Source organism: Salmo salar, chromosome ssa03 (genome assembly GCF_905237065.1).
Source record: "Salmo salar chromosome ssa03, Ssal_v3.1, whole genome shotgun sequence".
NCBI classification, from domain to species: domain Eukaryota; kingdom Metazoa; phylum Chordata; class Actinopteri; order Salmoniformes; family Salmonidae; genus Salmo; species Salmo salar.
The window spans coordinates 34,734,359-34,762,307 of NC_059444.1; the positions used below are offsets into that span (position 1 = coordinate 34,734,359).

The 27,949-nt window shown below is 41.7% G+C and overlaps 1 protein-coding gene across 2 annotated transcripts; it reads right to left on the reverse strand.

Annotated features, from left to right (window-relative positions):
• Positions 1–61: 61 nt before the first annotated feature.
• On the reverse strand, positions 62–20,160 carry LOC106600430 (phospholipase ABHD3). Of its 2 annotated transcripts, none has more exons than XM_014191781.2 (9): positions 19,919–20,160; positions 18,568–18,731; positions 10,419–10,601; positions 9,335–9,380; positions 6,507–6,619; positions 5,805–5,978; positions 5,295–5,343; positions 5,039–5,152; positions 62–2,066 (listed from the first exon to the last, which is right to left on the reverse strand). In XM_014191781.2, exons 1-9 carry the CDS (start codon positions 20,075–20,077, stop codon positions 2,046–2,048), a joined length of 1,023 nt encoding a protein of 340 aa, XP_014047256.1. In that variant the 5' UTR covers positions 20,078–20,160; the 3' UTR covers positions 62–2,045. The 2 variants fall into 2 exon arrangements, with proteins under 2 accessions (XP_014047256.1, XP_014047255.1); XM_014191780.2 differs by having other exon boundaries at positions 4,987–5,152.
• Positions 20,161–27,949: the final 7,789 nt, after the last annotated feature.

Here is a 27,949-nt window from a genome sequence, read left to right on the forward strand (position 1 = left end):
TCAACTGAGGAAATGCATTAACAAGCAGAGCACTTGAGAGAAGAGAGACAGCAGACAACTGCACTGTAGTAGGTTTCATTTAATAATGTATTACATACAGCGAAATACACTCCGTATTGATACATGTATATACTGGTACTTTTACTACATAGACAATTTAATCTGAAAATCTTATTGCTAGGCATGTTAAATAGAATGTTTGTTTTTTAAAATATAAAATGAAATATAATATCATAAATATAATGACTAACAAAATATGTCCTTTGTGCTACTGATTATGATGCGGTGTTCTAAGTCGTAAGGTTCAGGACGTGATGACGATGAGACACATGCTACTTAATGGCCACGGGGCAGAATAAAGAAACATACAAATTCCACAGGAATAAAGTCATAGGTGCATTTCAAATGACACCCTATTCCCTACAGAGTGCACAACTTTTGACTAGAGTCCATGAGGTTCTGGCCAAAGGTAGTGCACTATATAGGGAATATGGTGCCATTTTGTATGCGGACAATGTCTGAAACAGTGCATCGGTGACAGTCCGGTTGCCAAATCTGGTGCTACTTTTGCTCACTCCTTTATGGCAAACAACTCCATTCTCATTGTTGTCTTAAGCAGAACTAAACTGGCAACCAGGCTGCATTGATGAAATATGCATCTGGTGCAGGATCACAGTCAACACAGAGGGTATGCATACATCCCATCTTACTGTAACACAATCCTGTTCAAATGTACAATATATCATACACATCACTGTATCTAGCACCTTCATTCTAACATGAGGTTTCAGGTTGATATGCTCAGCAAATACCCTACAAGTAGGGTAAAATACAGTACTGGTCCATGAAGTAACTAAGACTTGGCTGTGTCTTTAACATCTGGACAACAATAACATCCCTGTGATATTTGTATATTAATTTATTAGGACTTTTGGGTATACTTACTAACATATTAAAAATAATTGAAATCAAGTGTGTTTGCATGAAGGAATTAGAGGCATGGTTCGTTTCAAACTAAAATAGTGCAATTTCACATTCCTTATCATTAATAATGGAGTTACATTGTTAGAGCTATTTGGTGTGTGCACAGGTAGAATGTGTGAATAAAAGTGCATGCAGAACAGTTCAAGAGAACATAAATACTGTGATCTGTTCGGGTAAGGGAAAGTTATCATCTCGAACCAAGAACTAAGTATCGCGCTACTATAGCAGCTAGCTGTCTGTCATGAGAGATTAGATATGGGTTTTTTTGTGTGTTTTTTTTTTTTAAGGAATTAACGATCTTCAACATAAAAACATTCACATTCATAACAAAGACGGACAGACAGAGACAGACTATGTAAAAATAAATACAATCCCTGAGGACTAAAATCCTACTGATACACAAGTTGTTGTTGAGAACACTGACGGACGGGGAAAGACAGCTGAAATGATTCATGTCATACAGTACTTCTGTTAACTTAAAAAAGTATTTCCACCACACACTCATTTAGCTAGCACAACTAATGTGAACATACTCATCCTTTCACCGTCGACATGAGCAATTGCAATCACTTTTTCGAATAAGCATAGTATGAATTCATGGGGACATACACTGAATTAATTCATGTATGAAGGAACACATGAGTGGACGGACAAATGTTGTATTGTGACAGTGTTCACTTCAAAATAAAATGGTTTTTTTGCTTGTAGGGAGGGATGGAGCGATGGAGGAAGGGAGTGATGGAGAAAGGGAGGGAGGGAGGAGAGAGAGGGATGGAGACGAGGAAGTAAGGAGAGAAGGACTGGGGGAAGGAGAAAAGGAATGAAGGAAAGAGAGAGGGAGAAAAGGAAGGTGTGAAGGGACGACAGAGAGAAGGAAAAAGAGAAGAACTGGTCCTATTAGCTGGAAAGGTCATTGAGGTCACCACCCTGTTCTATGACGGCCTTGGCAAACTGCTTGAACACGCGGTCCATGTAGGTGCTCCGTCGGGGCCACAGGCCCTCCAGGAAACCAATATGACCCCCATGGCAAGTGATAAGGAGGGCTAGGTTAGGGTTCTGCTTCACTGCCTCCACTGGAATGGCTGAGGAGGAGAAGAGACAAGACACATTGTTAATAATCTAGCAGTCAAGCAATGGATACATACACCAAGCACTATACAGTAGATTGTCGATTTAACTTCCAAAACCCCACAGAAATACGGTATTCACGTACACATTAAGGCATTACAAGAAATGTACAGATAGATATAAAATAATAATATATATATATACATTTATATTACTAACAGATTAAACACATTTTGGCAAAGGGTCCGTGGAATAAGTTTACAGGGTGTAATACAATACGATGTAATATTATTCATCTCCAATTGATGTTCTTAACCCTGGGAAGCATGGGCCTGGGAGGCTCACGGGGATATTGGTATCCATCAAAGAAATAGAATGAAAAAAAGAGAAACCTTCTATAAAATGTTTATGATATCCACAGTTCTCCACCAATTGACCATTCGCTAAGCCCCACACCGAATGTTGGGCAACCAATCGCTGCGCTCCAACGGATCGCAACTGTAGTCGAGTCCGACACTTCGGACAAGCTCACGTTTAAACGCAATGAAAGCCGGAGAGGGCTATAGCGAAAACAGAGTTTTCGTCAAATAAAATGTATGCAATTATTATTAAATAAGTGAACAGTTCACCAGGAGTAATTGCTACTATGATTCCTGAAATGCAGAGCCTGTGAAAGCTAGATAGCTAGGCAGCCACTTAATATAACTTGTTTTCTCAAAATGTAAGTTAGGTAGCTAAGTTAGCAATGTTATGAATACTTAGCTCCCATCTGCTGTCAACATCAGGATACGATTTGAGAGCACTAGTTAGCTCCAAAAGTGGTTATAGCTTAGACTGCATTCTGACAGTGAATTCAGAGCAATTCAGAAACGAGCTACACCACAAACGTCATTTTACCAGGTTCCTGTAAAGCAATTGAAATGACAGTCCACCACAACATACCCAAGAGTTTCCTGATTAGCAAGGGGTAGTCTGTGTTTAATTTGATTGTGTATTGGAAACACAGTTTGAGATCATTGTGAGGGGATTTCACCAGTGGTTGAATTGGGAATTGTGCTTCCCGGGAAAATGTTGTCTGAGGTTGCAACAGTAACTAAGGGGGACATGGCTTAACTAAGGGTCAATTATCAATTTCAGTTCAATACTTCTTGTATTGTTTACAAAAACAAACAAAAAATACCGTGACTTCAGAAAGTATTCATACTCCTTGATTTATTCCATATGTTGTTGTGTTACAGCCTGAATTCGAAATGGATAACATTTATATTTTTCCTCACCCATCTACACACAATACCCCATAATGACAAAGTGAAAACATGTTTTTGAAATACAGAAATATCAAATTTACATAAGTATTCACACCCCTGAGTCAATACATGTTAGAATCACCTTTGGCAGTGATTACAGTTGTGAGTCTTTCTGGGTAAGTCTCTAAGAGCTTTGGACACCTGGTTTGTGGAATATTTGCACATTATTCTTTTTTAAATTCTTCAAGCTCTGTCAAGTTGTTTGTTGATCATTGTTAGACAGCCATTTTCAAGTCTTGCAATAGATTTTCAAACCGATTTATGTCAAAACTGTAACTAGGCCACTCAGGAACATTCAATGTTGTCTTGGTAAGCAACTCCAGTGTACATTTTTTGTTTTAGGTTATTGTCCTGCTGAAAGGTGAATTTGTCTTCCAGTGTCTGTTGGAAAGCAGACTGAACCAAGTTTTCCTCTAGGATTTTGCCTGTGCTTAGCTCTATTCTGTTTATTTTTATCCCAAAAACCTCCCTAGTCCTTGCCGATGACAAGCACACCCATAACGTGATGCAGCCACCACCATGCTTGAACATATGAAGAGTGGTACTCAGCGATGTGTTGTGTTGGACTTCCCCCAAACATAACACTTTGTATTCAGGGCATGAAGTTAATTTCTTTGCCACATTTCTTGCAGTTTTACGTTAGTGCCTTATTGCAAACAGGATGCATGTTTTGGAATATTTTTTATTCTGTACGGGCCTCCTTCTTTTCACTCTGTCATTTAGGTTAGTATTGTGGAGTAACTACAATGTTGTTGATCTATCAGTTTTTCCTATCACAGCCATTAAACTCTGTAACTGTTTCAAAGTCACCATTGGACTTATGGTGAATTCCCTGAGCGGTTTCCTTCATCTCTGGCAACTGAGTTAGGAAGGACGCCTGTATCTTTGTAGTGACTGGGTGTATTGATACACCATCCAAAGTGTAATTAATAACTTCACCATGCTCAAAGGGATATTCAATGTCTGTTTTTTTTTTATCTATCTACCAATAGGTGCCTTTCTTTGTGAGGCATTGGAAAAACTCCCTTGTCTTTGTGGATAAATCTGTGTTTGAAATTCACAGCTCAACTGATTGGGACTTATTATGTGACTTGTTAGGCACATTGTTACTCCTGAACTTATTTAGGCTTGCATAACAAAGGGGTTGAAAACTTGAAATTCTACAAACATAATTCTACTTTGACATTATAGGGTATTGTGTGTAGACCATTGACACAACATCTCAATTGTATCCATTTTAAATTCAGGCTGTAACACAACAAAATGTGGAAAAAGTCAATGGGTGTGAATACTTCCTGAAGGCACTGTAAATGCACTGTAATTTAATCTTTAAAATTGCAAAGTTCTCTCTGCCTCATGGCAAAACGTGTGCCAAAATGGTCCTTCCCAGGGCTTGAGACGTGTTTCATCCAGCCATGCACTGCCAAAGTCATAGCAGAACTCCTTATATTTTCTTGTGTTCTGATTTTAAGGGGTCCCTGATGAATTTGTTATCACAAAAGGGGTCCCCAACCACAAAAAGTTTGAGAACCACTGTTTTGCCTGCATTGTCTTTCCGTATAGGCCTTGCTCATCGGCTAAGCAACCAACATGGAGGGCCAGGGGTGGGGTGTGATTGTGGATTCACCATGACAGGGGGAGAAGACGTCGTCTGCAGCGTTTAGACACAACATGGGCACCTGCACAGACTTGAGCTTGTGGATAGGACTGGCATCGTGGTAGTAGTCATCGTTGGTGGGGTAGCCAAACATTATAGACGTGAACCTCTCATCAAACTCACGGATGGTCTTGGCCTGCATGGGGGTTGGGATAAACAACATTTGGCAGCAGTCCAAGAGGGCCATAAGGACGAGACTAGAACGTGACAAGAATAGATTGTTTTCTTTGACTTTGATTGGATTTACAGGAGGTCATTAAAAAGGAAGTGCATTTTACCTTCATCACATGATCAATGTCGTAACTCTTCTCAAGGACAGATTTGTGTCTAGAGGAGAGAAAAACATGAGGAAGCAGGAAGTAGGTTTGCTTCACTGTGGAAGTAGGTTTGCTTCAATGGGCATCATGGGGAAGCATGGGGGTTTGCTTTAATATCCAGTGGCAATGTTCATGATATGATTGGGGCCTGAGAGTGAAGTATAAAATATGTCCAGGATCCCCAGAGAGAGATAGCGAAGAGAGAGAGAGCGGAGAGAGAGGCAAGAGAGTGAGAGAGAGGGAAAGAAAGAAAGAAAGAAAGAAAGAAAGAAAGAAAGAAAGAAAGAAAGAAAGAAAGAAAGAAAGAAAGAAAGAAAGAAAGAAAGAAAGTGGCCAAGCTAGTTCACACCCTCCACAAACCTCAGGGTTCAGGTGCTAACCGCTAAAAGGAAAACAATGTTAAACAATGCTAACAGCTAAAATAGGCTAATCCCCCAGCCCAGGCTCCAGCTTCCTCTGGCCCCCACCCACCTGTCCACACCTGCCTGCAGGCAGCTAGTGAGGTAAGAGTTGAAGAGGAAGCGGTCCAGAGGCTTCTCCAGTGACGCTGTACACGCAAACACATCCCAGCCTGCCGAGAACACCACCACACCCTTCAGACACGTCTCCCTGCCCTTCTTACCCAGGTAGTTTGCCAGCATCATCCTGGGGTTCAAAAGAGGGGGAGAGGGTTGTGGGGAGAGGGGAGAGCAGAGGAGGATTGTGAAATGTTAAATCTTTCATCAATCTGCACTTACCTGGGAGATTATAGCTTGAATACCTCTTTTGACATGGTGTAAGTACTACTGAGAGGCTGAGCTCTCTAAATCAAATGCAAAGTGTTGTTTCTAACAGGGGGAAAGCATGAGGCTGCAAAATTTCAAAATACATTACCAACCCATGACATAATTTCTGCTGGTGAGCGTTGACCTTTTTTGAAAATCATTAAAACCCCAAGGACTACCAAGTGCGCTCTCGAGGCTCTACATAAACCATACTCGCATCAGACTGACTCCCACAGTTCAGTGAAGTAATACTGTAGTATAGTACTGCTCTATACAGATCCCGTTGACGTCAATAAGCTACAATAATACACGATTTATGCAGAAGTCTGAGTAATGCATGCGCTTGGGATTTGGCCCAGTGTATAGTGTCACTGTCCATTGAAGTGAGAATGCATGAAGAGGCACCTACCCGCCCATGGAGACCCCAGCAGCCATGAGAGGGGCGTCCTCATTTGTCCTCTGGATGTGTTCGATGACAGCCTCCAGGTCCTCTGTGTTGGCAGCGCAGTACGTTCTGGGTGTCTGGGTGGCACACAAAGATAAGAAGAGTTCACCATGTGTGCTTTTGCAGAGTGTGTGTACTGTGTATCATCCTCCCTGCACGTGCACACACTGTTAGGGTATCTATAGTCAGACGTGCACACGCAGTACATGAATTACACTCAAGCCTTCATACCTTCTCTCGCACACATGCACAAACACTGCTTGTGATTTAGAGGCCAAACCATCTCCATGATGCTATGTCGTTTCCATGGCGCTCTACTGATGAGTGGTAGAAAAAGAAGGTCTGGCATTACAAATGGCTGATTCAGGCTATTTGGAGTTAGCGCAGTAGCAACCACAGGAGCAGTTGTAACACCATTAAAGAGTAGTCAGAGCTGTGTAGCATGCAGCCTGCTGCTGGATAGCCTCTGGACTGTAGCATCTGTCCATCAAGAAATTCTTGTTAACATTAAGCAAATGACCCGCTTAGTCAAATGAGACCACAGACATGGAGAACAATAATGGGCCACTAAGGTTTGAGAAAAGAAAATAAGTAAAAAAACTCTATTTTATATTTAACCTTTATTTAACTAGGCGAGTCAATTAAGAACAAATTATTATTTACAATGACGGCCTACCCCGGCCAAACCCTAATTCGGATGACACTGGACCAATTGTGCGCCGCCCTATGGGACTCCCAATCATGGCCGGTTGTGATACAGCCTGGAATCGAACCAGTGACGCCTCTAGCACTGAGATGCAGTGCCTTAGACCGCTGCACCACTCGGGACATTTAATTACAAAACTAAATGAAACACAACAGGGTTTTAAAGGTGACAATGAATTAAAATACTAGTACAATCTAAAAAGGGATAGGCTACAGCTTTACAACTGTTCTATGTTGTACCTAAAACCCACTAAAGTACTAATAACTGACAACACATGGATTTAAAATAACCTTAAAGCTGGTTTTATAACTTCATACTCCCTGACAACATCACTTCAGCGTTTCAAGTCCATTTAACGTCACCTATTTCTCAGTCAGACATGTTGTCTATCTCTGTGGCTGCATACCAATACCTTTCCTCATCAATATTCATGAGCAAAGCTCAGCCAAAGTGGCAGCTGTTTTTTCCTCGTAGCCTACGTTTTTGAGTAGACAACTTGAGAGGAGTAGGAACTGTACTGGTACGGTTACAACGAGAATATCCACAATAAAAACAGCGTAAACCAATTTCCCTTTTGATGATACAGTATTAAAGTTTACTACAATAGAACACAGTTCAATGTCCAATAATCATCCATTGCATTGTAGTAATGGTAAATATTACTATGATATATGATGCGACTCAAATGGACCAACTAAGTGCAACGGCTGCAGTTCGAAACCTGAAGAACTGAATTAGCTCCGAGAGGGAACCTCTCACACAGCAGGACATTCCTTCTAATACTGTGCCCTATTTAAACAATGGACGCCATTTACACTAAACTGTCCACAAAGAAAACAGTCAAAGGCTTATGAATGCGTAGGCATTTGCATAAAACCTCAAAGCTAGTGGAAGAAGGGTCATTCCTTTCTTACCACCACGTTATGTAGTGCAATAGTTATACTCGGAGATCATAGTACTGGTATATATACATACCTGTACATACAAAACACTGTAAATATTTATTTAACTAGGCATAATTAGAGTACTTCTTATCTCATCATGCAGACAACACGTGAAGTTTGTTCGATTTTTTTCTATCCTATTAAATTACTTGTACTCTAATTCCTAATGATCTGTGTGCACTACAGTAATGGCCCAGTTTGGCAACTGAGAATAGCCCTTTCAGATGAAACCCTGGCCTGGGTTACAAGATACAGTAACTGGTGTGTGTGTGTTCGTGTGTGTGTTCATGCTTGACTGCATGTGTGTCTGTCTTTGTGACTGTGCATGTGAATACAACAACGACAAGACACAAAACAACCCATTTATTTATTCTGAGAGCACAGAGCTCAAAAAGGACATTGTGGCCACAAACTATGGCACGATACAAGGTTCCATTTGTCGACTGGCTGAGCTGTTTGGGTGACAACGATACCTAATATAATTTATGCACATTTGCATCTCTTGAATAGCATCATAGCACTTCCTCACTTCAATGGAGATTGACAAACCCTAATTGTTGGCTAAATAGATCTGGAACAGGCATAGATTCATAGATAAAGCTTGAGCTACAGTGGATGTCAGAAGGAGCATGTGCTTGGTGAAGACAGGACAGGGCAAGGTCATTCTGCTCTATGGTCCAGTGTTAGAATACACTATCTATCCACCTGTAACTGCAATCCCTGCTATGTAACAACATAGTCTGTCTGCATCCTGTCTGGACTAGGCTCCCTATGGGTTACCCAAGACACTACGGGTTACACACTACGGGTTACACACTACGGGTTACACATGACACAGACATGTTATGGGCTGCTCGGTGACATAGTGACGGGGATGTCACACTGATAAATAGCACCAATGACAATGCAGGGGAAAGCCTGCACATGCATGTGGAGCACCACTAGGATGTAGGGCCTATGTCTTTGTCACGTTGTGAGTGTTTGCATAGCCGTGTAGACGAAGATACCTTTTGATTGTACGGAGTAATATAGTCGTCGAAAACGGTTGTGGTTTTGAATGCATGTCTGAATTGAAAACATAAAAAGGCACACGCGCACCAATCCTTTTGAAACTGTACTTTGTATGAATATTAAATTCTCACCAAGAGAGTTTCGCCAGACACCCCTCTGTTGTTGAACACCGCACACCTGAAACACAACAACAACATGCACTTTACCCTTGGAATTCCATTCATTCCATTTCCTTCCTTGCATTCCTTGAGAAATTACAAGACTAACGCTAATATGATTCATTTCCTAAATGTAAGCGAGTACCAGCAGACTATGTGTGATGACTATGTTCTAACTTCCAGGTGCACTGCATGACTCAAAATAACACGCTGCCCCCAATCTGTTTTTCTATTAGTGCTGAACAGCAGTATCATACATTTCTCTACTCATCTGTTATCTGAGAGACTCAAACTTGCTGTTTCTATCTGTAAAACTCAGCAGCAGGGTGGGGCCATACTGTAGATTGGGGGGGGTGGACACGGGAAGGAGTGGTGACGTACATTTGCTTCCTGCTGCAAAGCTTGTACCAGTAAGCTGTAATTCACTAAGCTAGCAGGACAGGGGTGAGGGCCGGGGTGAAAGATGCTGAGTTTGCCTGCTTGCCCCCCCCCTCCTTTCCCTGCTTTGATAGCTTGCATGCCACCCTCCCTTCCCTGCTCCGCTTGCCTGCCCCCCTCCCGTACCTTCTCTAAACTGCTCCCTCCGTTTTAAAGAATGAGTACAGAGAACACAGAAGGGGCCTATTGGAGGAGAAAAAACTGCCTCCCTCGGCATCTCTTAGTGCTTGTGCAACGTTCAGCTCTTTCTTTCCAAAGCAGCTCTGCTCTGCCTACTGAGAGCTTGGCTAGCTTCTCTATTGTTGCAGCTGCCTACCTCAAGTAACCCTAATCCCTTCATACACAGTTGTTAAAACACAATGTACAAATGCGTTTGAAAGTATTGTCAACTCCTGACATAGAGTATGTTCACTGGAAAGGAAATGTATTTGAATTTGGACTACTGAACTGCAAAGCACTGAAACAGATGAGCGTGTTATCAAGAGTTGACTGTACACAGTGTTTAAAATAGTCCTACAGGCTAAAACATAGAGCTAATCCAGAGTATTGAATGGAACAATAGTTTGAATTAATGAAAACTGTGCAGTACTGTCTAGTACTTCTAGCCAGGCCCACACACCTATATCCCAGCTCCCTGCTCTGCTGGACCATGTGGAGGATGTAGGACTCTCTGCTGGTGCCGGTCAGGCCTGGAAGCAGCAGGACGGTGGGGCGCGTGGCCGAGTTGGGGTGGGAGGCGCTGTCATCGTTGTCGAACCAATCCAGAGAGATCTGCCCTCCATCTGCTGCTCTAATGAGCTCACTGCAGAGAGGAGGAGGTCAGACATAACAGTCAGAAGAGAAGCGGGACAGGCCGGGTAGAAAAAGACAGCACTAAATTACAGACACACAAACTAGGGATTATCATGGGTAACCGGATCACGGGACTGTCCCGAGAACACTTCACATTTCCCAAAAAGAAAAATGATGACTAATTTCTTCCCCAATGTCTGCACTAATTCCTCAGCATCAGATTAGGAAAAATGTAGTAGCACATTATCCAAACAGGGTGTAGCATGGAAGCCTAGCGTATTTACTTCACAGAAAGTGGCCATAAATTCAAAGCGCACACAAAATTGACACTGCCGGTCTTGCCGGACTGCATTCGCAACCTGAATTCAGTTAATAAACCCTAAAGGAAACCCCCTACAGCGTAGTCTATTAAAGAACGTGTGTCTCTTTGAGCTGTCATTTTAAGTCTTCAGGCAGTCACAAATTTGATAGGCCTATGCACAATTCCCTACGTAGGCATCTGTGTCATGAGTCTGTTAACAATTCAGAGAGACATGAGGGAAAATTCTATCTTCTCGTCCTAGAGCCTAGGCTATTTTCCTGTCAAGTCCCAATCCCACTGAAACCCAAAATCGTGACTCCTTTATTCTGTAATCCATAGGTTGGATTATCAAAAAGCACGTCTCTTGGTTATGCATGTCAAAATACCACTATAACATTTCTCCTGCTTCTCTGCGCTGTCTCGTACATGCTGCCCAAATGAGAACTTCGGTAGAGAATGTTTGAATAGGGAGGAGGTACTAAGCTAACATATGGAATTGTTTTCAGATGGTCATACCATCGATCATTTAGCTATTTGATTTAGAGTTTCTGATCCTTTTAGGTATATATATATTTTTTTTTTATTATTTGGCCTTTAGTACTATAGCCCATAGAAACGCATTGAATAACATATTCCTAAATGGCAAAAAAAGACATTCCTTATGATAGATTTTGTTGACTAAGGTTTTGAAGTGTCTGTCCTATATCTAGGAGATACATTACATGACCAAATGTATGTGGACACCTACTGATGTTTTGGGCAATTAGGCCTGGCTCGCAGTCAGTGTTCCAATTCATCCCAAAGGTGTTCGATGGGTTGAGTTCCGGGCTGTGTGCAGGCCAGTCAAGTTCTTCCACACTGATCTCGACAAACCATTTATGTGGACCTCGCTTTGTGCACGGGGGCAGTATCATACTGAAACAGGAAAGAGCCTTCCCCAAACTCTTGCCACAAAGTTGGAAGCACAGAATTGTCTAGAATGCCATTGTATGTTGTAGCGATAAGATTTCCCTTCACTGGAACTAAGGAGCCTGAACCATGAAAAAAAAACTTCAGACCATTATTCCTCCTCAACCAAACTTTACAGTTGGCACTATGCATCTGCCAAACCCAGATTCATCCATCGGACTGCCAGATGGTGAAGCGTGATTCATCACTTTAGAGAACGCGTTTCCAATGCTCCAAAGCCCAATGGCAAACTTTACACCACTCCAGCCGAAGCTTGGCATTGCGCATGGTGATCGTAGGCTTATGTGCGGCTGCTCGGCCTTGGAAACCCATTTCATGAAGCTCCCGACGAACAGTTACTGTGCTGATGTTGTTTCCAGAAACAGTTTGGAACTCGGTATTGAGTGTTGCAACCGAGGACAGACAATTTTTACATGCTTCGCTTTCAGCACTTGGTGGTCCCATTCTGTGAGCTTGTGTGGCCTACCACTTCACAGCTGAGCCATTATTGCTCCTAGACTTTTCAACTTCACAATAACAGCACTTACAATTGACCGGGGCAGCTCTAGCAGGGCAGAAATTTTACGAACTGAGTTGTTGGCAAGGTTGCATCCTATGACGGTGCCACGTTGAAAGTCACTGAGCTCTTCAGTAAGGCCATTCTACTGCCAATGTTTGTCTATGGAGATTGCATGGCTGTGTGCTCGATTTTATACACCTGTCAGCAACGTGTGTGGCTGAAATAGACGAATCCACTAATTGGAAGCGGTGTCAACATACTTTTGTATATACTGTATATCTATATGTTCACTGAACAAAATATTAACACAACATGTAAAGTGTTGGTCCCATGTTTCATGAGCTGAAATAAAAGATCCCTGAAATGTTCCATATGCACAAAAAGCTTATTTCTCTCAGATGTTGTGCACAAATTTGGCTACATCCCTGTTAGTGAGCATTTCTCCTTTGCCAAGATAATCCATCCACCTGACAGGTGTTGCATATCAAGAAGCTGATTAAACAGCATGATCATTATAAAGCTGTACCTTGGGGACAATAAAAGGCCAATGTGCAGTTTTGTCACACATCACAATGCCACAGATGTCTCAAGTTGAGGGAGCGTGCATTTGGCATGCTGACTGCATGAATGTCCACCAGAGCTGTTGCCAGAGAATTTAATGTACATTTTTCTACCGTAACCCGCCTCCAACGTCGTTTTAGAGAATTTGGCAGTACGTCCAACCAGCCTCACAACCGCAGACGACGTGCGTGGCGTCATGTGGGGAAGCGATTTGCTGATGTCAACATTGTGAACAGAGTGCCGCATGATGGTGGTGGGGTTATGGTATGGGCAGGCATAGGCTACGGACAACGAACACAATTGCATTTTATCGATGCCAATTTGAATGCACAGAAATACAGTTACGAGATCCTGAGGCCCATTGTTAGGCCCTTTTTTTTTGTTAAAGGTATCTGTATTCCCGGTCATGTAAAATCCATAGATAAGGGCCAAATGAATTTATTTCAATTAACTGATTTCCGCATATGAACTGTAACTTAGTAAAATCTTTGAAATTGATGCATGTGGCGTTTATCTTTTAGTTTTTCTTGACAACCACTTTATTTATATATACATATATCGAGAGAGATATCTGAAATCGAATACTTTAAGGTATAGAATTATTAACAACTGTAATTGTCACGCCCTGATCTGTTTCACCTGTTCTTGTGATTGTCTCCACCTCCTCCAGGTGTGGCTTATTTTCCCCAGTGTATTTATCCCTGTGTTTCCTGTCTCTCTGTGCCAGTTCATCTTGCATGTTTTCAAGTCAACCAGCGTGTTTTCCCGTGTGCCTGTTTTCTATTATCTTTTTCCTAGTCTTCCCGCTTTTGAACCTTGCATGTTTTTTTCTGGACTCCGTACCCGCCTGCCTGACCCTTCTGCCTGCCCGACCCTTCTGCCTGCCCTGACATCGAGCCTGTCTGCCACTCTTTACCTCTTGAACTCAGAATCTGGTTTTGACCTTTTGCCTGTCCACGACCATTCTCTTTCCTTCTCCTTTTGGATTATAAGTAAACTGCAAAGACTGTAACCATCTGCCTTGTGCCCTTATAGTAATGTTTATTTTCTTGTTGGAACCTATATGGATCTATATTTCCACTTGAGAAATACTGCACCAAACATCTTACTTAGATGTAAAATATTGCGACCAGACCTCTTCGGCTAAATTAATTAACGATTCATCTTAGATTCATTCTAACTATTTTGAGGAATTGTATACTGACTATGTTGTTGCTATGGCATCTCAAGAGGGACAAAGTAATATCGCTTTTTTAAAGCGAAGGGTCTTGTAAAAGAGTACGCGAGGCACGGACGTTCCCTTCCCCTAGCCGAGTTCTGCTAGGACTAAACTGAACCTAGTATGCAGATCATTTTTGCCACCTAATTGGTATTTTGACCAATCAGTTCAGATCTTTTGCCTCTAATTGGGCAAAAGATCAGAATTGGGCTGCATGTGCAATTGCAGCCGTGCAGTCCCACCTGCACCATTTTCTTGACAACCACTTTATTTCACTAGTGATCAGCCTCACAAGCTGCATTTATACAGGCAGACCAATTCAGATCTTCTGCCAATGATTTAGAATATCTGATACTTATCTGATCTTTTCCCTAAAGTGTAAACAAAAAAACAATCTGATTTGACTTCCAATTTAAATCACATCCATATGTGGATCTCAATCCTGATACAATTCTGATGCTCCATTTGCGACCTCCGACTGGGTGCTCAGATCAACCTTTTTTGCTGTGAAGAGATTTTGTTCGCTGCAGCTGCAGTGGATTCTTATGGAGAATAAATGTATAGTTTCCCCAAGCCTACCCCGTTAGCTGGGGTCAATGAGTCCCAGTGCAATCCATCTCACGCCAACCAACCGAGCGACCAGACGACAACATTGGTTGTCAATGCCTGTATGACTGGTGGAGGAATGAAATTACAGAACCACACCAGCATTAAATATGCACTTAAAGGCGAGACTAGAGCAGCCACTGGGGTCGTGGGCCATGCACCAATCTGGAGCCAGCTGGTTGGGCCGTGTACCAATCGAGAGCGAGCACGACCCACAAGCAGAACAGGAGGACACCTCTTTTATAGACATGCTAATCCCAGATGCGGATGAGTGGAGTGAGAGAGAGAGAAATTTCACTCCAACAGCCAGCGATAATCGAGACAAACCTGGTCAGCTTTCAAGGATCTCTGTCCCATTCAGTTCAACATTCCATGGTGGGTCAAATAGTCAAATTGCCATGGTCTGAGGCACTTTTCCAATTCTAGTAATGCAATTTCTATGCTCTGTCCTTGTGTAGATTTGATTATGGTTAGTAGAGGTCTTCTCTTCCCTCATGACTAATAACCTCCAACAAATATCATTGGCTAAAACACACACACACACACACACACACACACACACACACACACACACACACACACACACACACACACACACAGGCTTTGATCTGAGACAGGTGGTGGGTGAGACCCACATGCTGCCATGGTGCATTGTGGGAAGTGGGAAACATGTAGCTGCTTGATTGGACAATGGTCAAAAAAAGGCCAAGGGAAGTGGAATGCCCTTGGCACTAGGGCATCCTTCTGAGTCACTGGGTCAGATTAGGGCAAGTCTGACTATCAAGGCGAGGACAATAGTAATAGATGGCCTATAGTCCCATTCTGTGGTTAGTTACCTATAGTTTGATTTTCAGCAATAGTAGTAAAGATTTCAGAAGGTCTACTCTATCTTGATTGGCTATTGAAGTTGATGATGATATTGCTCCTTAGTGGACAGCCTACATAAATACAGTAACTAATGACGACGATCAAATAATTTGGTATTTTCGGTCAGTAAATCAGATCAAATCACTATTTTGATTCTAGCTCTGTGGAATATACTATATTATATATATTATATACAGAGCCTTCGGAAAGTATTCAGACACCTTGACTTTTTCCACATTTTGTTAGGTTACAGCCTTATCGTAACGATCGTCAAAAGGAGTAGACCAAGGTGCAGCGTGGTATGTGTTCATCTTGAATTTATTTGAACTCTGAACACTTAAACAAAATAATAAACAATGGAACACGACCGTCACGTCTTGCAGGCTTTACACAGCAGTACAAAAATAAGATCCCACAACTCAAGGAGGGAAAAGGGCTGCCTAAGTATGGTTCCCAATCTGAGACAACGATAGGCAGCTGCCTCTGATTGGAAACCATACCTGGCCAAAACATAGAAATATAAACCATAGAATGCCCACCCCACACCCTGACCTAACAACATAGAAAAATAAACCGTCTCTCTCAGGTCAGGGTGTGACACTTATTCTAAAATTGATAAAATAAAAATGTGTAAATCAATCTACACACAACACCCCATAATGACGAAGCAGAAACAGGTTTTAAGAAAAGTATTCTAATTTACCCCAACATTTTTTTATATATATATATATATATATATATAAATAAAACATTTACATAAGTATTCAGACCATTTACTTAGTACTTTGTTGAACCACCTTTGGCAGCGATTACAGCCTTGAGTCTTCTTGGGTATGACGCTACAAGCTTGGCACACCTGTATTTGGGGAGTTTCTCCCATTCTTCTCTGCATATCCTCTCAAGCTCTGTCAGGTTAGATGGGGAGTGTTGCTGAACAGCTATTTTCAGGTCTCTCCAGAGATGTTCGATCAGGTTCAAGTCCGGGCTCTGGCTGGGCCACTCAAGGACATTCAGAGACTTGTCCCGAAGCCACTCCTGCATTGTCTTGGCTGTGTGATTAGGGTCGTTGTCCCGTTGGAAGGTGAACCTTCGCCCCAGTCTGAGGTCCTGAGCGCTCTGGAGCAGGTTTTCATTAAGGATCTCTCTGTACTTTGCTCTGTTCATCCTCGATCCTGACTAGTCTCCCAGTCCCTGCTGCTGAAAAACATCCATCATGCGGATGGTGCAAGGTTTCCTCCAGACGTGAAGCTTGGCATTCAGGCCAAAGAGTTCAATCTTGGTTTCATCAGACCAGAGAATCTTGTTTCTCATGGTCTGAGTCTTTAGGTGCCTTTTGGCAAACTCCAAGCGGGCTGTCATGTGCCTTTTACTGAGGAGTGTCTTCCGTCAGGCCATTGTACCATAAAGGCCTGATTGGTGGAGTGCTGCAGAGATGGTCATCCTTCTGGAAGGTTCTCCCATCTCCACAGAGGAACTCTAGAGCTCTGTCAGAGTGACTATCGGGTTCTCGGTCACTTCCCTGACATAGACCTTTCTCCCCCGATTGCTCAGTTTGGCCGGGCAGCCAGCTCTAGGAAAAGTCTTGATGATCCCAAACTTCTTCCAATTAAGAATGATGGAGGCCACTGTGTTCTTGGGGACCTTCCATGACGCAGACATTTTTTGTACCCTTCCCCAGATCTGTGCCTCGACACAATCCTGTCTCTGAGCTCTACAGACAATTCCTTCAACCTCATGGCTTGGTTTTTGCTCTGACATGCACTGTCAACTGTGGGACCTTCTATAGAGAGTTTTGTGCCTTTCCAAATCATGTCCAATCAATTGAATTTACCAGAGGTGGACTCCAATCAAGTTGTAGAAACATCTCAAGGATGATCAATGGAAACATGATGCATCTGCGCTAAATTTTGAGTCTCATAGCAAAGGGTCTAAATACTTATGTATTAGGCCATCATTGTAAATAAGAATTTGTTCTTAACTGACTTGCCCAGTTAAATAAAGGTAAATAATAAATACAAAAAATAAGCTATTGGGAAAAAAAATCCTTAGCAATCTACACACAATACCCCATAATGACAAAGCAAAAACAGGTTTTTAGAATTTTTTTGCATATAATAAATAACATTTATTTATGAAATGCTAAAATTTCTCAACCTGTTTTTGCTTTGTCATTATGGGGTATTGTGTGTAGATTGCTAAGGATTTTTTTATTTTAATTAATTTTAGAATAAGGCTGTAACGTAACAAAATGTGGAAAAAGTCAAGGGGTCTGAGTACTTTCCGAAGGCACTGTAGTCAAAAGTTTGGACACACCTACTCATTCCAGGGATTTCCTTTATTTTTACTATTTTCTACATTGTATATCAAAACGATGAAATAACACATATGGAATCATGTAGTAACCAAATAAGTGTTAAACAAATCAAACTGTATTATGTTTGAGATTCTTCAAAGTAGGCACCATTTGCCTTGATGACAGCTTTGCACTCTTGGCATTCTCTCAACCAGCTTCACCTGGAATGCTTTTCCAACAGTCTTGAAGGAGTTCTCACATACATATATATATATATACTAACTACCCCCAACTCATTTTAATTAATTTCAACCCACCTAATAAATGCAGGAGGCCTTGGACACCCTGACCATTAATCTCTAACAAAATTGCATTAAAGTGGCACCGGTTGGCTGAGCCAATACCATCACACAAAAGATTCCTTTCACGTTTCTGCTGATCAGTCTTGACGAAAGACAAGAGGTGCAACCCACTGGGCACAGACGTCAATTCAACGTTCATTCTACCTGGTCACTAGGCCAAGTGACCCTTGAACTTCGACACTTATTTAAGAGATGCTAAAGATCACATGCTAAAGATCCTCTCGCAATATGTTCATTTTGAGATAGTTCTTTCAACAATAACACCACTACCATCACTTCTCATCCTATAAAAGTCTTACTTTCTGTAGCTGACCCCCGGTTTAGCCGTGACGAATGGTCTAAGCAGTGTCTGGATCCGGCTCTCCCAGCACCAGAAGGTGGGGTAGTAGGTCTCTGACACCACGGGACATTGGTCCCGCAGGAACTGGTAGAACTTCTTACCACCAGAAATCAGTTGGGGCTTCTGCAATACAAGACATGAAGTGTGTGAGTGATGTGGCTTTCACGTTATTGAGGGGAAGTGGAGGAGGAATGTCTGACCATGCAAGTCAAAGATACATTGTTGTGCCTTTCCTACATTGAATTGACACACTGTATACTACAGACGACAAACAATCTCCTGAATACAGTTCATTATACTTCATCATTCACAATCTACACCACTCCTCCCTTACAATACCCTTAAAAACATCGTGAAGCCTCTTCACTGAAATCACATGATATTGAATATTGATTCCAAAGGAAGGATCTCAACAACTATAGTGTAATTGTAATGCAATACCAAGTCTGGAATCTAAATATTTTATGTTGCTCTAATGTTGGTTTAGAGGACTGTATAAAGTGTGAGAAAATAGTAAATGTTTTGGTGAGTTTTAGGGACATTCTGCAGTCACTAGTGGAGATGAAGGAGACTGGTAATGAGAATACAGTGACAGTAGGTAGTGTTGCAAATGGGATTATATGAGGTCACCACAATATCAAACACATCTGTCCTATCAGAGAATATAGGCCCTTATACATGTGCAGCACATCTCTGAACCTGTATAACAACAAATGTAATGCACGGTCGTTATTGTATGTTTTATTATTATCAAACGATCGCCTAATGTTATATAGGCCTATGCGTTTCATTATTGGGGAAATCGAATATTGGAAAACCCATTAATTTCTGAATATAACAGTAGACCTACAGTAGGTAATGAACAATCACTGCATTTAGATTTCTGACAGCTTGTATGATAATAGCCTAAACCGAGCCTACATCATCGACATTTCAGATTACAAAACCAACAAAGGACTCACGATAAAATATATGCGGCCTAAATAACAATTCAACTTTTGTAAATATGTAGCCTTGGCCTAATTGTACAAGTTTTGAATATTCACATTTAGTCTGGAGAAAAATCATACGATAGCATTTTATTGAGAGATTATATCACATGTGCAGTACCGCAGATGCTCGTACGGTACTGTTATAAATCAGCCCCCTCAGCAAACCATGCAGCAGCTCAGCCGGTTTGATGCGCAAAAGCGCGAGCAATATCCCTCATAATAACCGTTATGCCACATTCTAATAATTAAAAGACAAGTTGCAGGTTACAATGTATCCCAAATAATTATTCTTCAAAGCAGCCTCTGTGACCTCCCTACCTTCGCGACAGAGATCAAGTAATAGTAGGCATAAGCTGCGCTGAAGCCAAGCACCAGTGACAATACTCCAGATCCAAAAAGTCCAACTTTCACTTGATTTTCCAGATAAAGTGACAGGTCCCTTGTCAAAACATTCAAATTGAAGTCCAGTGAGATCATTGCCAGGTCCCTGTTATCTCGCGCTTTCAGGTATAGCGGCCAGGTTCGAATGAAACCTCTGCTCCTCTGGATGCATGCACAAATGTGAAGGGGAAAGTCAAGGGGAGCGATATATATAGAGGCAGACGATGGCGCTATTTGACCGGACTGCGCTGAGCTGTAGCAGGCGCAATATTAGGCTATATAACACCTGCAGTGGAAGCAGCCAACATTGCATCGGGGACAGCGGGAGCTGGTTTTGATAAGAAATAATGCACATTTTGTCCGATTTATCTTTTTCGTAGAGGTTAGGATAACTTACGCAGCAGGTTAGGATAATTAAAGTAGCAGGTTAGGATAATTAGGTTAAGGTTAGGAAAAGGGTGAAGGTTAGGGTTAGCTAAAATGCAACAATAAAACATTTATTTTGAAATAAATGTCACAAAAGTTGTACCTTTCTAGCCATGACCCAGAGTGTGGGTACAATCAAGGCTGTGTCACATCACCGCGACTGGAATTACGCAAGGGCCATGTTGCATGTGCCCAGTGGTGGAAAAAATACCCAATTGTCATACTTGAGTAAAAGTATAGATACCTTAATAGAAAGATACTCAAGTAAAAGTGGAAGTCACCCAGTAAAATACTATTTGAGTAAAAGTCTAACGTATTTGGTTCTAAATATACTTAAGTATCAAAAGTAAAACTGTAAATGTCAAATTCCTTACATTAAGCAAAGACAGCACAATTTTCTTGTTTTAAAAATGTACAGACATCATTTATAAAAATATGTGTATGTGTTTAGTAAGTCTGACAGATCAGAGGCAGTAGGGATGACCAGGGATGTTCTCTTGATAAGTATTTGAATTGGACCATTTTCCTGTCCTGCTAAGCATTCGAAATGTAATGAGTACTTTTGGGTGTCATGGAAAATGTATGGAGTAAAACGTATACCATTTTCTTGAGGAATGTAGTGAAGTAAAAGTAAAAGTTGCCAAAAAATATAGTACAGACACGACAAAAAATGACTTTACTAGTACTTTAAAGTATTTTTACTTAAGTGCTTTACACCACTCACTGCATGTGCCATCTATTGCCCTGAACAGACGTCTGTCTGTTGTCATAATGGTCTGTCACTTGGACGATTCTTTGGAATCCATTCTAATGTAGATCTTTAAGTCCAGTCATTTTTTACAGTCAACGAATTAGATCTAATCAGTGTGCCCTTAGCCTGCCTAATGCACCTTTACACCCAGTCTAAATCACTGATCTTATCACAATAAATTAGATCAGAGATATCTTCAAGAGAGAAAGAAAGGAAGGATACATTACATAAAAGCCACAGCCCCCCAATGAAAACCAGTGACTGGGTTTACGGAATAGGTGGTAAATACATTGTTCCATGGAAGCAAATACTGTATATTCAAATGTATAATACAGACTACAGGTCACTGGAATAGGTCGTTTTCAATAAAACGCCACAATACGTTCGATTTGGCTGCTGGGGGGCAAGGAGACCCCCAACTCCGCTAAAACCATTGACAGCTAGGTGCCATTTTCAGGGGATGGTTAAACGTTACAACTATTTGGTTTTAATATCACCACCTATTGAGCATAGTCAGAACTACACATTTCCGATTATTCCATGCAAAACAATTGCGCACATTTAGAGTTATATATGTATTAATTTGTGGATGTCCTTCACCCATTACATATGATATGTTACGAATTACAATTCGTATTATATGTCATGAATTTGCAATACGTGCAATATGTTACTAATTTGCTTAACATGTTAGGTCACGAATTTGCAAAAAGTACAACATCTTACAAATTTGCAAAATGTATGATATGTTACGAATTCAAGCTAGGTGGATAACGTTAGCTAACTCGCTAATGTTAGCTAGGCTAGGGGTTAAGGTTACGTTTAGGAGTTAGGTTAAAGGGTTAAGGTTAGGGGAGGGTTAGCTAAAAAGGTTAATGTTAGGGTTAGGAGAAGGGTAAGCTAACATGCTAAGTAGTTGCAAAGTAGCTAAAAAACTAGTAAGTAGCTGAAAAGTTGCTATTGCCAAAGTTGTCTGTGAGGAGATTCGAGTTAGCAACCTTTGGGTTTCTAGACGTTCGAGTTACACACCCACCCATCCAATTTACTTTCATTTTTGCCTTAAGTAACCATCTGTCTTACACACATATATACATACATATATATAAACGTATGTGGACACCCCTTCAAATTAGTAGATTCGGCTATTTCAACCACACCCGATGCTGACACATGTATAAAATCGAACACACAGCCATGCAATCTCCATAGACAAACATTGGCAGTACAATGGCCTTACTGAAGAGCTCAGTGACTTTCAAAGTGGCACCGTCATAGGATAACACTTTTCAAACAAGTCAGTTTGTAAAATTTCTGCATTGCTAGAGCTTCCCCAGTCAACTGTAAGTCCTGTTATTGTGAAGTGGAAACGTCTAGGCCACACAAGCTCACAGAACGGAACCAGCGGGTGCTGAAGCGCGTAGTGCGTAAAAATTGTCTGTCCTCCGTTGCAACACTCACAACTGAGTTCCAAACTGCCTCTGGAAGCAACGTCAGCACAAGAACTGTTCGTCAGGAGCTTCATGAAATAGGTTTCCATGGCCGAGCAGCCGCACAGAAGCCTAAGATCATCATGCGCAGTGCCAAGCGTTGGCTGGAGTGGTGTAAAGCTCGACCTCCATTCGACTCTGGAGTAGTGGAAACGCGTTCTCTGGAATGATGAATAAAGCTTCACCATCTGGCAGTCCGAGGGAAGAATCTGGGTTTGGCGGATGGCAGGAGAATGCAAAGTGCCAACTTTAAAGTTTGGTAGAGGAGGAATAATGGTCTCTGGCTGTTTCTCATTGTTCAGGCTAGGCTCCTTGGTTTCAGTGATGGGAAATCTGAAATTACAGAATAGTGGCAATCTAGACGATTTAGTGCTTTCAACTTTGTGGCAAAAGTTTGGGGAAGGCCCTTTCCTGTTTCAGCATGACAATGCCCCGTGTACAAAGTGAGGTCCATACAGAAATGGTTTGTCGAGATAGGTGTGGAAGAACTTGACTGGCCTGCACAGAGCCCTGACCTCAACCCCATTGAACACCTTTGGGATGAATTGGAACGCTGACTGCGAGCCAGGCCTAATCGCTCAACATCAGTGCCGACCTCACTAATGCTCTTGTGGCTGAATGGAAGCAAGTCCTTGCAACAATGTTCCAACATCTAGTGGAAAGCCTTCCCAGAAGAGTGGAGGCTGTTACAGCAGCAAACAGGGGACCAACTCCATATTAATGCCCATGATTTTGTAATGTGATGTTCTATGAGCAGGTGTCCACATACACTACATAACCAAAAGTATGTAACCATACCAAACGTAACATATCATACTTAATGGAGTGTCTTGGCTCTGACACCAGGTTGCAACCATGCACCTGCTTCCACTTCATATAGGCCTATGCAAACCCCAACTCATCAAGGGCTACTGTATTTACATGTGCACATCTTAGGCTATAGTCCATAGGCCTAAAATGTGCAGATGCAAATAGCCCTTGATGATTTGGGGTTTGCATATAGTGAGCTGGGAGCAGATTGGCAAGATACTATTCCAGGGAAGCAAATATATTTGAATTATCATGCAGGTCATTCGAGTAGAATATACTAGAAACATAATAGATAAACTGAGTGTACAAAACATTAAGAACACCTGCTCTTTCCATGACAGACTGACCGGGTGAATCCAGGTGAAAGCTATCATCCCTTATTGATGTCACCTGTTATATCCAGTTCAATCAGTGTAGATGAAGGGGAGGAGACAGGTTAAAGAATGATTTTTAAGCCTTGATACAATTGAGACATGGATTGTGTGTGTGCCATTCAGAGGCTGTATGTGCAAGACAAAATATTTAAGTGCCTTTGAACGGGGTATGGTAGTAGGTGCCAGGCGCAATGGTTTGAGTGTGTCTAGAATTGCAACGCTGTTGGGTTTTTCACGCTCAGCCGTTTCCGAGTGTATAAATCATGGTCCACCACCCAAAGGACATCCAGCCAACTGACACAACTGTGGGAAGCATTGGAGTCAAAATAGGCCAGCATCTCTGTGGAATGCTTTCGAACACCCCAATGAATTGAGGCTGTTCTGATGGCAAAAAAGGGGTGCAACTCAATAGTAGGAAGGTGTTCCTAATGTTTTGTACACTCAGTGTATATTTATGCTAAACAAAAATATAAACGCAAAATGTAAAGTGTTGGTCCCATGTTTGAGCTGACATAAAAGATCACAGAAATTGTCCATATGCAGAAAAAGCTATTTCTCTCAAATATTGTGCACAAATTTGTTTACATCCCTGTTGGTGAGCATTTCCCCTTTGTCCAGATAATCCATTCACCTGACAGGTGTGGCATATCAATAAGCTGATTAAACAGCACAATCATTACACAGATGCACCTTGTGATGGGGACAATAAAAGGCCACTCTAAAATGTGAAGTTGTCAGACAACACAATACCACTGATGTCTCAAGTTGAGGGAGAGTGCAATTGGTATGCTGACTACAGGACTGTCCACCAGAGCTGTTGCCAGAGAATTGAATATTCATTTCTCTACCATAAGTCAACTCCAACGTCGTTTTAGAGAATTTGTCAGTACGTCCAACCGGCCTCACAACCGCAGACCACACGTAACCACGCCACCCCACCGACCTCCACAACCAGCTTCTTCACCTGCAGGATCGTCTGAAGGGGTGCTGAGGAGCATTTCTGTTTGTAATAAAGTTCTTTTGAGGGGAAAAACTCATTCTGATTGACTAGGCATGCTTCCCCGGAGGTAAGGCCAATGTCCTCCCAGGCCCATCCATGGCTGCTCCCCTGCCCTGTCATGTGAAATCCATAGATTAGGGCCTAATTAATTTATTTATTTAGACTGATTTCCTTATATGAATTGTGACTCAGTAAAATCTTTGAAGTTGTTGCATGTTGCATTTATATTTTTATTCAGTGTAGTTATGTAATGGTACAATACTTGACCTTGTGAACTCTTGACCCAGAACCCTGTAGGCCATTCTATCCATTTGTGAAAATGGGTGCTTCAAGCCCATGTCACCTGTGCAGTCTATTGGCCACACCTTTCATTGTGGTCCTTTGTAGCTCAGTTGGTAGAGCATAGCGTTTGCAACACCAGGGTAGTGGGTCGGATTCCCAGGACCATCCATATGTGAAATGTATAGTTGGTAGAGCATGGCGTCTGCTAAATGGCAGTGCACAAAACATTAAGAACAGTGAACAACTTCCTAATATTGTGTTGCACCCCACCTTTTGCCCTCAAAACAGCCTCCATTCCTCAGGGCATGGACCCTACAAGGAGTTGAAAGCATTCCACAGGGATGCTGGCCCATGTTGACTCCAATGTTTCCGACAGTTGTGTTAAGTTGGCTGGATGTCCCGTTCAAAGGCACTTAAATATTTTGTGTTGCCCATTCACCCTCTGTCTCAATTGTCTAAAGGCTTAAACATCCTTCTTTAACATGTCTCCTACCCTTCAACTTCTACACTGATTGAAGTGGATTTAACAAGTGACATCAGTAAGGGATCGTAGCTTTCACCTGGTCAGTCTACGTTATGAAAAGAGCAGGTGTTCCTAATGCTTTGTATATATACAGTTGAAGTCGGAAGTTTACATTTAGATAAATACATTTAAACTCTGTTTTTCTCAATTCCTGACATTTAATCCTAGTAAAAATTCCCTGTCTTAGGTCAGTTAGGATCACCACTTTATTGTAGGAATGTGAAATGTCAGAAAATTTGTAGAGAGAATAATTTCAGCTTTTATTTCTTTCATCACATTCTCAGTGGGTCAGAGGTTTACATACACTCAATTAGTATTCGGTAGCATTGCCTTTAAATTGTTTAACTTGGGTCAAACGTTTAGGGTAGCCTTCCACAAGCTTCCCACAATAAGTTGCGTGAATTTTGGCCCATTCCTCCTGACAGAGCTGGTGTAACTGAGTTAGGTTTGTAGGCCTCCTTGCTCGCACACGCTTTTTCAGTTCTTCCCACAAATTTTCCATGGGATTGAGGTCAGGGCTTTGTGATGGCCACTCCAATACCTTGACTTTGTTGTCCTTAAGCCATTTTGCCACAACTTTGGAAGTATGCTTGGGGTCATTGTCCATTTGGAAGACCCATTTGCGACCAAGCTTTAACTTCCTGACTGATGTCTTGAGATGTTGCTTCAATATATCCACATAATTTTCCATCCTCATAATGCCAAGTGCACCAGTCCCTCCTGCAGCAACGCACCCCACAACATGATGCTGCCACCCCCGTGCTTCACGGTTGGGATGGTGTTCTACAGCTTGCAAGCCTCCCCCCTTTTCCTCCAAACATAACGATGGTCATTATGGTCAAACAGTTCTATTTTTGTTTCATCAGACCAGAGGACATTTCTCCAAAATGTACGATCTTTGTCCTCATGTGCAGAAGCAAACCATTGTCTGGCTTTTTTTATGGCGGTTTTGGAGCAGTGGCTTTTTCCTTGCTGAGCAGCCTTTCAGGTTATGATGATATAGGACTCGTTTTACTGTGGATATAGATATTTTGTACCTGTTTCCTCCAGCATCTTCACAAGGTCCTTTGCTGTTGTTTTGGGATTGTTTTTCACTTTTCGCATCAAAGTACATTCATCTCTAGGAGACAGAACACGTCTCCTTCATGAGAAGTATGACGGCTGCGTGGTCCCATGGTGTTTATACTTGCATACTATTGTTTGTACAGATGAACGTGGTACCTTCAGGCGTTTGGAAATTGCTCCCAAGGATGAACCAGACTTCTGGAGGTCTACAAAAAAAATTCTGAGGTCTTGGCTGATTTCTTTTGATTTTTCCATGATGTCAAGCAAAGAGGCACTGAGTTTGAAGGTAGGCCTTGAAATACATCCACAGGTACACCTCCAGTTGACTCAAATGATGTCAGTTAGCCTATCAGAAGCTTCTAAAGCCATTACATAATTTTCTGGAATTTTCCAAGCTGTTTAAAGGCACAGTCAACTTAGTGTATGTAAACTTCTGACCCACTGGAATTGTGATACAGTGAATTATAAGTGAAATAATCTGTCTGTAAACAATTGTTGGAAAAATTACTTGTGTCATGCACAAAGTAGATGTCCTAACCGACTTGTCAAAACTATAGTTTGTTAACAAGAAATTTGTGGAGTGGTTGAAAAACGAGTTTTAATGACTCCAACCTAAGTGTATGTAAACTTTAGATTTCAACTGTACATACTACCGTTCAAAGGTTTGGGGTCACTCAAAAATGTCCTTGTTTCTGAAAGAAAAGCACATTTTTGTCCTTTAAAATAACATTAAATTGATCAGAAATACTGTGTAGGCAATGTTAATGTTGTAAATAACTATTGTAGCTGGAAACGTCTGATTTTTTATGGAATATCTACAGTGATGAGGCGACTCCGGGATGCTGGCGTTCTAGGCAGAGTTCCTCTGTCCAGTGTCTGTGTTCTTTTTCCCATCTTAATCTTTTCTTTTTATTGGCCAGTCTGAGATATGACTTTTTCTTTGCAACTCTACCTAGAAGGCCAGCATCCCGCAGTCGCCTCTTAAGTGTTGACTTTGAGACTGGTGTTTTGCGTTTACTATTTAATGAAACTGCCAGTTGAGGACTTGTGAGGTGTCTCTTTCTCAAACTAGACACTCTAATGTACTTGTCCTCTTGCTCAGTTGTGCACTGGGGCCTCCCACTCCTCTTTCTATTCTGGTCAGAGACAGTTTGCTCTGTTCTGTGGAGGGAGTAGTACATTGCGGTGTATGAGATCATCAGTTTCTTGGCAATTTCTCGCATGGAATAGCCTTCATTTCTCAGAACAAG

What these genes read in the sequence shown, in the direction of transcription:
- LOC106600430 (XM_014191780.2), bottom strand. Translation starts at nt 20,077, where the DNA reads ATGATCTCACTGGACTTCAATTTGAATGTTTTGACAAGGGACCTGTCA. An exon ending in ACTTGATCTCTGTCGCGAAG is followed by an intron (nt 18,732 to 19,918) that starts GTAGGGAGGTCA and finishes CTTGTATTGCAG; the next exon opens with AAGCCCCAACTGATTTCTGG. An exon ending in ACATTGATCATGTGATGAAG is followed by an intron (nt 5,153 to 5,294) that starts GTAAAATGCACT and finishes ACCCCCATGCAG; the next exon opens with GCCAAGACCATCCGTGAGTT.